Source organism: Durio zibethinus, chromosome 26 (assembly GCF_047325235.1).
Source record: "Durio zibethinus cultivar Kanyao isolate XHJ-2024 chromosome 26, ASM4732523v1, whole genome shotgun sequence".
NCBI lineage: Eukaryota > Viridiplantae > Streptophyta > Magnoliopsida > Malvales > Malvaceae > Durio > Durio zibethinus.
The window spans coordinates 1,006,170-1,020,097 of NC_143187.1; the positions used below are offsets into that span (position 1 = coordinate 1,006,170).

Here is a 13,928-nt window from a genome sequence, read left to right on the forward strand (position 1 = left end):
GAACATGGCTGCAAATTCAAAACACTTGTGGAATTTGCACGTGAAAGTCGATCTTTATAGGTGCAGTAGATGCACCCAAGGAAGATGCACCTGATGAAGATAAAAACCAGAAGCTTATGGAGGTTAAAGTCCTCAAATGATGATAGTTGGTTTGGAGGAAAATCTTAAAAGCAAAAACATGAGCTCGGTGATCACAGAAACATGTTGTGGCTTGACTGCTGAAGGTCAAGTGGGGCCTTAGTTGATTAAATGGATGGAGATGCAATTGTTGAAATTGGTTTAGCCAAAAAAAAAAAAAAGGCTAATGTTACTGATTTGTGACAAAAATGTGAAATTGAGATAAGGAGAGTTTACGCTCAAAACTGCTTGTATGGCAGTTTAAACAAAGGTTACCCAGATGACATGGTTTAATCTTGTTTGGCTTAAGCATAACATATATAAGCGGAACTTCATTCTGAAGTTGTCCACACAATGGAGATTGTTAACAAGATATTAACTAATGCACTGAGATGGTCATACTGCTGTATTATCTGAGATACATGGTCCTAGTGATGAAAGCGTTTCACAGTATTATTGTGTGCTTGTGGTTTTCCTACAATGGTTTGGGAAATAGTGCTGCCAGTGGCAGATTTCTCAGAATTGCTCAAGATTGGAATCATGGAACTAGATGGATGTTGAATAGCATTTGAGCAGCTCATTTCAGGAGCTGTGTTATTCTCTTCTATCAAGTCTTTATATTCTGGATAGAGTGAAATAGTAGAGTCCATAGAAAACTGAAAAGGTTATGGCAAGAGATTTCTCTACCTTCAGAAATATGCAATGATGTGAAAATGAAGTTCAGATCGGACATAATAGCATTTGTTTTAAGGACCAAGATGGTACTGCTATTTAGGTATCCTCTGACCTCTAGGAAGTCAGTTTACAGATGCACTGTGGTGATTAAGGGTATCCTTTTCATTGTTTGATTTTTTCATTTTGCCAAAATAAAGGATTATTATTATTATTATGGTGAAGATAATAACTATTTGTGGAAAAACTAAGAAATAAAACTGTGTGGAAAACTAAGAGTAAAATTGAATGTATAGTGAAAAATTGCTCTTAAAGAATTATACAAGCACCTTAGGTTTATATACAACTAACTAGTGGGTAAACTAGGAAACTAAATATCTTTAAAACTGATCCTATAATTGAGGGATTGTCTATCCTAATTTTATGTCCTTAATTCTAGGGATACAAATACTTAATTCTAGAGATACAAATATAAATATACAGATTACAATATTACAACCAGCTATAAATAAGTGTTTTCCCACACTCTTTTAGTTGGTGAATTGGTGTTTTCCATTCCTATCTTGGAAATAAATTCTTGAAATGTTGCACTGCACTGCTGAGACCTTTAGTTAACACATTTGCAAGTTGACCCTTGGTTAATACATACTATGTACAAATCAACCCACTGTCTAGTTTTTCCTTTATGAAATGCTGGTTTACTTCAATGTGTTTTGTTTTGTCATGTTGCACAGGATTGTGTGCAATGCTTATTGCAAACTTGTTATAACAGCAGAGTCTCATTGGTCGATTCCACTTGATCTTTAAGACTTCTAGGATTATGTTTAACCATAGTAATTCGCAATTTCCTTGAGCTATTGCTCTGAACTTTGTTTCAGCACTTGATCTTGTCACCACATTCTGTTTTTTACTCTTCCAAGTCACAAGATTACCACCTATGGAATTGCAGTAGCTTGAGGTGGATCTTCTATTAGTTATTGAACTTGCATAATCCGCATTTGTGTATGCCTCTAGAACCGGTCCCGAATTTCTTTTGAACAAAATACCTCTCTAGGATTTGGCATTCAAATAGTGCAATACACGGTAGATAGCTTGTAGGTGCACTTCTTTAGGACTATGCATAAATTGATTTATCACACTTACAACATATGCTATATCAGGTCTAGTATGTGAGAGATAAATGAGTCTTTCAACTAATCTCTGGTACATTTTTCTATCTACAGCAGCATTTTCATTAGCTTTTCCAAGTTTATGATTAGGATCTGTGGGGGTATTTGCAGGTTTACATGTGAGCTTTCCCGTTTCCTTCAAAAGATCCATTACATATTTTTGTTGTGAGATGAAAATACCATACTGTGAGTGAGCTACTTGAATTCCTAGGAAGTATTTCAATCTCCCTAGCTCTTTTATCTCAAATTCTCTAGCCAAATACTGTTTTAGAGATTCTCTCTTTTTCATCATCTTCGGTTACAATTATATCATCAACATACACTAATAGAACTATGATTCTACCTGAATCAGAGTGCTTGATAAATAGTGTGTGATCTCTTTAACTTTGCTTATATCCCATTGCTAGCATTACTTTGGCAAAACTCTCGAACTAAGCCCTAGGAGACTGTTTAAGGCCATAGAAAGCCATTTTTAGATTGCATTCTTTGTTTGCTTCTATATGACCTCCAAATCCCGGTGGAATCTTCATATATATTTCTTTTTTCAAATCACCATGTAGAAAAACATTCTTTACATCAAATTGTTGAAGTTGCTAATTGTAATTTACAACCAATGATAACAAAATCCTAACTATAGTCATTTTGACAACTGGAGCTAAAGTTTGCTGATAATTTACTCCATAAGTTTGAGTGTAGCCCTTAGCCACCAACCTGGCTATAAACCTTTTGACGGTACCATCCACTTTGTATTTTACAGCGAAAATCCATTTACATCCAACTGGATTTTTTCCTTTAGGGAACTCTACCAGTTCCCATGCCTTGTTTTTCTCTAAGGCCTCTATTTTTATTTTCATGGCTTGTCTCCATTTTTTACTAGATAATGCCTCAAATAATGTAGTTGGAATAGAAATAGTGTTTATGCTCACAAGGAAATTTTTGTAGGATGGTAAGAATTTTTCATATGACACAAAATTAGAGATTGCGTGTAGTGGATGCTTAGTACATTCTCTGGTTCCTTTTCTAATGGCAATAGGTAGATCATAATCATTAGTCATAGTTTTAGGAGATTCATGCTCATTTTGAGAAACAGAGTCAAAGACTATAGTTACCTCATTTTCAGAGTTAGAATCAGGTTCTTGGACTTGCACTGTTTCAGGATCTGGAACTTTCCTTCTTGAGTACACATGTAATTTCTTCATAGAATCAAGAACAATATTATCCTTTATCACATCTTTTGTGTTTGGAATGGGTTTAGACTCAAATTCAGTGTTTGACTTGGACTTAGAAGAAACAGGTTTAGATTCAGAGGAATTAATAGGTGAAAATATTGAAAATGTGGACAAATCAAGCAAAAAGAAGTCTTTATCTTTATCTTCCATGAACAAAGTCTTCTCTTGAAGATAAGGTTGAGTAAACAATGGTTTATTTTCTTCAAAAGTGACATCTGTAGACACAAAATTTTTTAGTAAGAGGATGATGGCACTTATACCCTTTTTGAGTTGATGAATACCCCTAAAAAAATGCACTTAATTGCTCTAAGTCCGATTTCCCTCCAATTATCACTGTGAACATGAGCAAATGATGTACAACAAAATATCCTAGGTGTGAGGTTTTTTGTGGTATTAAAGTTGGGATAGAATTGTGAGAGTAGTTCCATAGGAGTTTTAAATCCCAAAATCCATGAAGGTAACCTGTTTATAATATGTGTGGCAGTGAGAACAACTTCCTCCTAGTAGGATTTGGGTGCGTTACTTGAAAAAGTAAAGTTTGGGTTGTGGCTAGTAAATAATTGTTTTTCCTCTCTGCCACTCCATTTTGCTATGGAGTATTAACACAAGACTCGTGGATAATCTCCTATTTTTGGAAATAGGTAAATAAACTTTGATTGAAATAATCTCTTGCATTATTAGACCTAAATATCTTGATTTTCACGCTAAATTGATTTTGGATAATGTTTTGAAAGCTCAAAAACATACTATTCACATCTGATTTGGATTTAAGTAAAAATATCCAAGAGATCCTAGTATAATTATCTATGAAAGAAACATATCACCTTGCACCAAAAATATTAGGAATTGTGGAGGGACCTTATATGTCACTATAAATCAAGTAAAAAGGAGTAGAACTTCTTTTATTGCTAACGGGAAAAGACACACGTCTATGCTTTGCAAGTTCACAAACATTACAATGAAAATTTTCAACATTTAATCCTTTGAACAAAGAAGGAAACATGTTTTTCAAAGTTTCAAAAGAAGGTTGTCCAAGACGAAAATGATAAAGCCATATTTTGTCTTTATTGGGAGATTTTTCAAAAAGAAATGACAAAGGTAAACTATTCTTGATATTACTTGTGTTGTTTGATGTCTCAAAATAGTATAGTCCATCCTTCTCCTTAGCAAATCCAATCATTTTCCCCGAACTTTGGTCTTGAAATTCACAATAGGAGGGATTAAAAGTCACTACTCTGGTAAGTTTTTATATAGATATCATATTAGTAGACAATCCAAGAACGTGAAGAACTTTTAAGAACAAATGAGGGATTAATTTGAACATTTCCTAATCTTGCCACTGTAGTAAGTGAACCATTTGCAACAACAATTTCTTATTATTAGAACACATGGTATATGTACTAAACTTCTGTGAAGAATGTGTCTTATGGTCTGTGGTTTCTGACTCAATGACCAAAGAACTCGTAATAGGCTTAACTGAGACATTTAATCCATGAGAACTAGAAGCTTTACCTAAACTAGAGACCTTACCCAAAGTATATAACCTCAGTAGGTTTTTCAAGAGTTTTTTATAGGTTTCTTAATTTCTCAATCTCTTCCCTGTCCAACTTTCTTTGTTCCCGAGACTTCTGTAGTACTCTGTTGGTTTTACTAGTTGTCATTTCCTCAAATCGGGTACTAGTGGCAAATTCTGCAATTTCTAGCATAGTTATCTTTCTCAGAACTGAAACGAATCTTGATAGTAAAGGTTTAACCAGAGATGATTCTAGGCAATGAAGGCCAAAGAAGGGAAAAAATAAGACTGAAAGATTTAACAAGATTTGACTATAAAGGCCTGAAATAGAATTCAGCAATGAAGGCTGAAAAATAATTTTCTTCCCAAGTAGAGCCTAAAGCTCTGATACCATGTGGAAAAACTAAGAAATAAAACTGCGTGAAAAACTAAGAGTAAAATTGAATATATATTGGCAAAACTGCTCATAAAGAATTATATAAGCACCTTAGGTTTATATACAACTAACTAGTGGCTAAACTAAGAAACTAAATCTTTCTAAAACTGGTCCTATAATTGAGGGATTGTCTATCCTAATTTTTTGTCCTTAATTCTAGGGATATAAATACTTAATTATAGAGATACAAAAATATATATATATATATATATATACAGATTACAATATTACAACCAGCACTAAATAAGTGTTTTCCCACACTATTGTAGCGACATCAGAAAATTATGTATAGAACTAATTATAGAAATCATTTACGTCCAAATGTTCTTTGGCAGGATTAGAAGAACAGGAGAACTTTTGGCTCATATTCGCACTTTGAAGATGTATAGCTGGGAGGTCCTTTTTTCTAGTTGGTTGATGGATACAAGATCTTTGGAAGTGAAGCACTTAGCTGTATGATGCCATGCTTTTGTTCTTGGACTTTTTAGCACAATATAATTAGCATGACTCATGCTGTTGTCTAACGAAAGTTGTATAGATTTTGATTCTTATAATTGAGCTTTGGATTTTAGACACGGAAGTACTTGGATGCTTGGTGTGTATTCTTTTGGGCTACAACACCAACTCTTTTCTCTTTATGCACATTTGGACTCTTTACGTTGATGGGACATCAGCTTGATGCTGCAATGGTATTTAGGCTATATTTCAGTGCATAATACCTTGATGATTTCAATTTCTGTTCCAAATATTCTATGTATCTAAAGAATAATATGAATTTAATGTTTCTAAGAATCATTGTTTCAGGTTTTCACATGTCTTGCTCTTTTTAACAATTTGATTTCTCCTCTCAATTCATTTCCATGGGTCATCAATGGACTTATTGATGTGAGTTCCCATGTACCATGACCTTAGTACAGCTTCTCCATACTTAGTAGTTGTTATTATTGAGAATGGAGAACACTCATTTTTCCTTACTTTGCCACAGGCCTTTATATCTAGCAGACGGTTGAGCAGGTTCCTTAGTTGTTCAGAGCAAAAATCTGAAGTGGAACAGAAAGCTAAATTTCAACCAATTTTTGCTAATGACCAATCTGATCTTGTCTCCAATGATATGGCTGTAGTCATGCATGATGCATGTTGTGCTTGGTCAAGTGGTATTGATGAACAGAATCTAGTTTTGAATCATGTCACACTAAGTCTCCCAAAGGGTCGTTTGTTTGCAGTAGTTGGAGAGGTAAAATATCTTCCTTGAGTCTATTTTATTGTTTTACTCTTTTTTTTTTTTTTAATGCAACATCTTTCCCTTTTGAGTGTTTTAATGACATAGTATGGACATTGATACATGGAAAACAGAATTTTCTACAAAAAATGGTACTTTTGCCCCCTCTCAGTGGAAAAATTATAAAGGTGAATGTTAGGGAATGTTAAGAAAGTAGAAGGTTTTAACAAAAAACTAAAGACTACTTGTAAGCAATGGAATCCGTTGTGCAAAATAAAGGAGAAGCTAATTAGTGATCATCTATTTTCAGATTAATGTCTCTTTGTTTCTTAATGTCCCCACTTTCTTGCATTTCTTGAGGTTCCTTTTCATTTCGTGGTGACAGCGAACAACATTATTCTGTCTAAGCAGTGGACACAAGTAACAAATAAGAGAATATAAAAGTCGGCACTATAGAATTTCTTACTTTTGACTCAAGATACTTGTTGGGTCTGTTGCATATGAGAAAAATAATATCTTTGCTTGAGTTTGCCTTTTAGTAGAAATAAAGGAGGCTACGGTTACATGCATATGTTGTAGCATCCATTTCCTGCCATGAGGATATTACAAATTTGTTTCAAAATTCAAACCTTAACGGGAGAAATTATCTTATCTAAATTTTGACTGATAGCATGAGCTTTCCATGTTCCATTTTGTTCATAATATTCAACATATTACTTTCTTAGCTAGGAACTAGTTGATAGGATGGGACCCTTGCAAGTGCTGATTCTGACCACCTGAAGTAGTAGTTATTATATTAGTTTTTTGATTGAGTCCTAGCAAAACTTCAATTGCTTAACTAGTTTGTGTTGGGTATAACATATGTACAGTTTATAAATTAATTTTCATTGAATTAGTAAGAGTTTTCATTGGCAGCTTCAACTGCATTATTAATTCTGTTAAAAAGGTAACATCTTAAAAAAAAGTAATTTAGTTGTATTAATAAGAGGTTTTTTTAGTTACTGCCTGCATGGGAGATGAGTGAAATGGAACCTAGCAACAGATTCAATTATAAATCTGCACTTGTATAAACCATATGAGGAGGATCTGATAATTCTTGCATCCACATCACTACTAATATCCTGTGTTCAGGTTGGTTCAGGCAAATCATCCTTGTTAAATTCAATACTGGGAGAAACAAGGCTTGTTCATGGATCAATATATTTAAGTGGCTCTGCAGCATATGTACCACAGGTCTGTATATTGGTACTAGGTTCATCAGGCATCTATACCGTTTTACTTTATAACATGTTCTTATATTTGCATTTGTTGATATTATAGGTTCCATGGATCTTATCTGGAACAATACGTGACAATATATTATTTGGGAAGACTCTAGATTCACAAAGGTATCATCCTATTGAGATAGAAATTTTTTTCTTTCGTCATATGTATGTGTGGGGTGGATATGAGTTAGGATCAAATAACACTACTGTAAGAATTAGCAACTCTTATGCCCTTTCTATGCAATTAATATTTTACCAACAGACCATTCCATCTAATAAACTATGTATAAATATTATGCATGTCAAATTTTAGAAAATGACTTGAATGATATGCGTATGTGTAACAGCTAAAATTCTATCATGGAATGGAAACAATTTGATATTCTTAAAATTGGAATGCTTTATGGACATGAATAAAACTCCAAATCCAGTAGTTCATTTAAGAAAATATGAATTTCATGAACTTATATGAAAGGGTCAAACAGTTGAAAATTTTTATTCTGGTGTGAGTTGATCTTAGTTATATATAGACACTTAAATATGTTTGAGATTGTATGAGTACTCCATCTATGATCATATGTCACTGTCATTTAAAATGAGTATTGGAATAATTTTTCTAACATTTGAGCATGCTTACCATTAGGGAGAGAGCACATCTAGAACCAAATATTTCTCTAATGGATATTATCTCTATATCTTTTTATACATTGATCAGGTACGCAGATGCTTTACAAGCATGTGCTCTAGATGTTGATATTTCATTGATGGCTGGACATGACTTGGCTTATATTGGAGAGAAAGGAACCAACTTATCAGGTGGACAGAGAGCTCGTCTTGCTTTGGCAAGGTTCATAATCTTCATGTACTTGTTGATGCTAGCTTCTGGATAGATTAGCATGTAATTTCATTTCTTATACTGACAAAAACAATTGTTACCACATTGTGTATGAAACAGGGCCATTTATCAGGATTCCGATGTTTATATGCTTGATGACATCCTCAGTGCAGTTGATGCACATGTTGCTAAATGGATTTTACAAAACGCTATTCTTGGTCCTCTTATGGAACATAAGACTTGTGTTCTTTGCACTCATAATATCCAGGTTATTCGCTGATTTCTGTTGGTTTTGCGCAATTAGTTAGCTGTATATTTGCTTAGACAGTGGCATAAGTCTATTGATTTGCTCAACATAAGCATATTCAAAACACTTTAGAAAGGCATTAATTACCTTAACACTCTCTTAAATATGGATTGTCAGGTCAGGTTGGTGTGTAATCTCTATCTTCAGCCTAAGCTCGGCTAAGTTTTATTGATCTCGAATACAAACTGAGTTTTACATGAACTAAAAAACTTTGTTCAAACTTTGGCTAATTTAATTTAGCCGAGTATTGAGCCTAGCTTGAGCTCTTAATGAGCTTGCCGCTTAAGCTAAAAGAACTATCTGGTCTTCAAGTCAACCAAAAGCCAATGTTTAGCTCACTTTATGTGGGTCCAGCATGTGAAGTCAATTATTGATGATTGACTTGTGGGAAACGATGTCTGGGAGGATTTTTTTTATAGAAACCATGGCTCTTTATTCTCACTTGTTCTTTTGATGTGGGATGCTGGGTAGAATTACTTCTTTCTAGTCTTATTTTTATCACTAGTGGTCATTTTTGGGTTTATCAAACTTTAATCTACAATATTACTTTTTATAAAAATTATGGATGATTTTAATATATGTAATATGTACTTACTAATGCTGCAATATTAAGTTGTGTTTTGAACTTAGTTAAAAGATATTAAAGCTTAAAAGTATTATCTTGAAAAGGATTAAATGAGCTCTTATTGAGTATTTTAAGTGAACTTGTTTGTGAACAGCTTATCAAATGAGTTCATGAACATAAACAAGCGGAGCTTAGATATGTTCAAGCTCTGTTCATTTATTAATCGAGCTTAAAAATATTGTATGAATTCATTTGTTAAGTCTCATAAATGAACATAAACAAGCTCTAACCTAACATGTTCTTGAGTTGTTCATCGAACACTTTATTCATTTACACCCCTATTTGCATGGTAGAAGTATTTAACACCAGAGTGTAAGTGTCACGGGCCGAGACTCAACCTCCAGACCCGTGCGGCTCCAGGACTCGGGCATGTACTCATCTGGCCTCTTAGATCAGCCTCCCTGTCACGGTTCACACCTTTGTGAAGTATTGTCTGTTTTGGCCCCCTTGGCCTCACGGTTTTGTCCCACAAAAAGCACCTCATAAGGAGGAGGCGATGTGAACCCTTATATCCTAAGACCAACTCTAGTACACAGCCAATGTGGGATTGATGGCTCTTTTCTAGGACTGTGACATCCTCCCCCACTCCAACGGAAGCCCACCGTCCTCGGTGGCACATTGCTTGAACCCCAGCACTAGCTCTGATACCAACCGTCATGGGCTCCGACCTAAGACTCAGAATCCGTGCGGCCTTAGGCTTGGAATCACCTCCTTTTAGCCTAAGTCAACCTAAAACACAAGCGTACGGGCACTAGAACAATTGGAAGGACAGAATGCACAAGTTTGAGAGAGCAGGAGAATTGCTGGAATATGCGCTGTATATTACTGAAGCAAAGTGTCTGATGATGTACAAAGGAGGGTGGGGTGACCTTCTATTTATAGTTGAGGCCCCCAGCTCTACTTATGGCTAGCTCCTAAAATAATGGGATTACAATATCTCCTAAAAATCAGGGATTACATAGATTACATATTAATATAAAAGGCTCTTCCTGATTTTCAGGGTCAACCAGATCTTGCTGAAGGCTCTTGCCAATCCTGGCTACTTTTGGAAGATCCTGAATCGGTCCTATTCCCCTGGGCCCTCCTAGGTGTGGTGCGGGTGTCTTGCGGGCCTGGCCCTGGCTGTGCGGGTAGGCCTGCATGCTGTGTGGGCAGTCTAGACTCCTCTTCAAGGCTTAGTGCGTAAACCCCCGCCAATGTCCCTGGTGCTTCAGCCTTAACCCGTGGTGCTCAGGCCTGGGCACTTGGTGCACCCACCCAGGGCGTGACATAAGCTTGTATTGAAAGAAGAATGGGTAGACAAGAAGTGGTTCCTAGATTCCTCATGAGCATTGCAAATGACTGAAGTAGTTCTCCCCAAACAATCCCCCAACTTTTCAATCTTTTCAAAGTACAAAGCCTATTTAGAATGGTTAATCAAGCAATGAAAGCATGCTTGGGGAGGATAAAGAGAGTCTATATCAGTTTAATCCTTCCACTCAAGGCCGCTAATCTTTTTACAACCTCCAAAGCATCTTCTTTTTTGAAACACCCTGATTTTGGAGGAACTGAGACAATTGTGTTTTGTTTATTTGCAATGGAAAACATTGTCTACCCAGGTATAGAAAACCAGAGAAAACCAATAGGAAGAGAGAATCTCAAAACTCAATAACTTATTCTGAAGAATTCTATATCAAAACATGAAAAGGGATGTGCAGGAGACAGATTTTCTATGGGATATATAATACTGAATTTTTTTGGGACTATATCTACGTATGGAAATTCTGGAAGTTATATAACTTTTAAGTAAATCTCCATGAGAAGACCCTTTCAAATAAGCTGCAAATGGAGCATGAATTGTTTGTTGTTATAGTTGTAGTTTTCAGCTAGTTTTAGTCTTTCTTTCACTGAGTTTGGTTCTCAGAAAAAGTTATGTTGATTGTAGTGGTTAATAATACTTCATTAGAAAATTAGCTCATGGTAGTGATGAATGTAATCATAAAGGAACTGACTAGTGCATGTATCCTGTAATTTGTTTTTTGCTATCTGATGTAGTCTTTCAACCCTACCAGGCAATATCTTCTGCTGACATAATTGTTGTAATGGAAAGAGGGCATGTGAAGTGGGTAGGAAACTCAGCTGACTTGGCAGTTTCTGTATATTCGGGGTTTTCTTCAGTTAATGAATTTGATACATCTTCCTCTATTCAAAGTAAATTATACAGCACAAATCCTTCCAACATGGGCAAACAAAGTCCCCTGTTGGAGGAAAATACCGTGGATGTTCCATTGGAAGCACAAGAGATTATTGAAGCCGAGCAGAGGAAAGAGGGTACAGTTGAACTTATTGTTTACAAGTAAGTTATTTGTATTTACCAGTAACCATTTGATACTTTGTACTTGAATTTCTTTCCTGAAAGTAACAATATCAAAAGTATCTTCATCTAGGTTCCATTGTATGTCTTTGATTGTTAAACTTTTACGATTCATTATCTGTTTTCCTTTGCAGAAAGTATGCTGGATTTTCTGGTTGGTTCATGGCAGTCATGATATTCCTTTCGGCAGTTTTAATGCAAGCTTCTCGTAATGGAAATGATTTGTGGCTATCATATTGGGTTGATACAACAGAGAGCAGTCAAGCAAAATACTCTACATCCTTTTATCTGGTAATAATCAGTTTCCATCTTTGGATATACAATTGCAATAGCTTTGCATACTTTTCTCTTTGAAAAAGTTGTTGAGTAAAATATTGCATAATGTCTTTAGCAGTAGTTTAATTGATGGGCTTTTTGCATTTTGTGTTATTATACAAGGAATAAGTCATGGTTTTGAGCACCATTTAGAAATTTTTATATCCTATATTGCCTTTGCTTTCTTTGGGGTTTAATTTTAGAACATTTACGATTATGTTTTACCCGGTAATGCAGTTTTTTTTTTTTTTTTTTCAAATATATTTGTGTGCTATGAAAACTATTTCATTTCTTCCATTTGATTTTGACTTTTACAGGTGGATTGTCCAAAATCAAAACAAATAGCTTATGTACTAATTAAATTAAATCTCAAAATGTTGGCACCAGGAGTGTGCTTGAATAATTTGTCTACAAACCAAATAACCCAGTTGAACTAACTTGAAAGTTGAATGACCAAAACTTAATCCAATCCAAGCCTGGACTAATTTCCACCGTTAGTAGAGTAAAAGTGGCACATGCTGAGCTGAACTTCAGCAACCTGACTTAAATTTCTTGAAACTCAACCTAAACCAACTTGAGTTGACTTGGAAAGCCAACAACCTAAACATGAGCAACACATTGTCTCCAACATTTATTCATGATTTGATATTTGGATGAAACTCTTGTCCTTAGATCTAACTGCTTCAGAATCCCTCTTGTTTGACTACTATTGATTTTTCATTCTAAGAATTCTATATGATTGTATTGTTACCTTTCCACCCGAGGGTCTAAACTTCCCAATTCAGTTCATATTTGATGGTATATGCACCTTTCAAATGTAGCTATGCTATTCAACCCTTAACTATGGTAGTTCAGGGTTAGGGAGAATACACAACAGTAAGAAAAGAAGGGAGAGGGGGGGTGACGAGGCATAGAGAGAAAGAAACCTGTCATTTGTAGGTTTTTTTTTTTTTTTTTTGTTTTCTGATTGACTTATTAAAGGGTGGTGCAGCTGGTACTTTGCATCTTTTGCATCATTAATTCTTCTCTGACCATGGTGAGGGCATTCTCGTTTGCATTTGGTGGCCTACAAGCTGCAGTTCAGGTGCACAATAAACTGCTTAATAAGCTTATTAATGCACCTGTCCACTTCTTTGATCAAACACCTGGTGGACGCATACTTAACAGGTTAGACTGAGATGCCTTATTGGAGATCATGTAAGTTTATGATGTATAAGGACGTATAAAACTTGTTTGTTTTACCATGTAGGTTTTCATCAGATCTCTATACTATTGATGATTCTCTCCCATTCATCCTCAACATTCTCCTGGCTAATTTTGTGGGCCTGTTAGGAATAGTAGTAGTTTTGTCATATGTTCAGGTATTTTTGGACATTCATTACTTTGATTCTATTATCTTCGGACATTTTAATATATTAAATAACCCAAGCAATGAACTTTTGATGGCAACGATTAACTTAAAATTTGTAGGTCCTTTTCTTGCTTCTACTATTGCCATTTTGGTACATCTACAACAAGCTACAGGTATTTGCCTGACTTTGTAATGTCCATTCTTTAAAGCACATTTAGCATTTATTCATTCTTACAGAACTTAAGGATGTGTATCTTTATATCTGAATCTGTGCATAAATGCAAACTTGTTTAAATTGAGAATAGTGGGAAATAAATGAAAATTTCAAATATCAAGAAACAAAATGGCTAAAACCCAAAGAAACGGAGCTGAAGATATAGAAATTATTGGACAATTTTGTCTTAAGGTAGATGTGAAACTCATAGTTCCAGAACTCAATTCTATTATGATTGATACAAGATTTTTAAAGAAAATAAACCAAAAAAAAAAAAAAACCTTTGAAATGGGGTAGAGTTCAGTGGA

General features: G+C 35.0%; 1 protein-coding gene across 6 annotated transcripts in view; it reads left to right on the plus strand.

The window, feature by feature from the left end:
• ABCC13 (multidrug resistance-associated protein 11) overlaps positions 1 to 13,928 on the plus strand; it is a 29,927-nt gene that overhangs the window by 11,308 nt on the left and 4,691 nt on the right. For 4 of the 6 annotated variants that reach the window (XM_022859004.2, XM_089755672.1, XM_089755674.1 and 1 more), the window contains 13 exons: positions 5,472 to 5,589; positions 5,709 to 5,825; positions 5,941 to 6,021; positions 6,122 to 6,370; positions 7,487 to 7,588; positions 7,676 to 7,743; positions 8,336 to 8,467; positions 8,576 to 8,723; positions 11,439 to 11,722; positions 11,875 to 12,031; positions 13,047 to 13,222; positions 13,305 to 13,416; positions 13,526 to 13,579. In XM_022859004.2, coding sequence (XP_022714739.1) covers positions 5,472 to 5,589; positions 5,709 to 5,825; positions 5,941 to 6,021; positions 6,122 to 6,370; positions 7,487 to 7,588; positions 7,676 to 7,743; positions 8,336 to 8,467; positions 8,576 to 8,723; positions 11,439 to 11,722; positions 11,875 to 12,031; positions 13,047 to 13,222; positions 13,305 to 13,416; positions 13,526 to 13,579 — 1,798 coding nt within the window. Of the gene's footprint in view, positions 1 to 5,471; positions 5,590 to 5,708; positions 5,826 to 5,940; positions 6,022 to 6,121; positions 6,371 to 7,486; positions 7,589 to 7,675; positions 7,744 to 8,335; positions 8,483 to 8,575; positions 8,724 to 11,438; positions 11,723 to 11,874; positions 12,032 to 13,046; positions 13,223 to 13,304; positions 13,417 to 13,525; positions 13,580 to 13,928 lie in introns of all 6 variants that reach the window. The other 2 variants (XM_089755671.1, XM_022859003.2) reach the window with 1 other exon arrangement.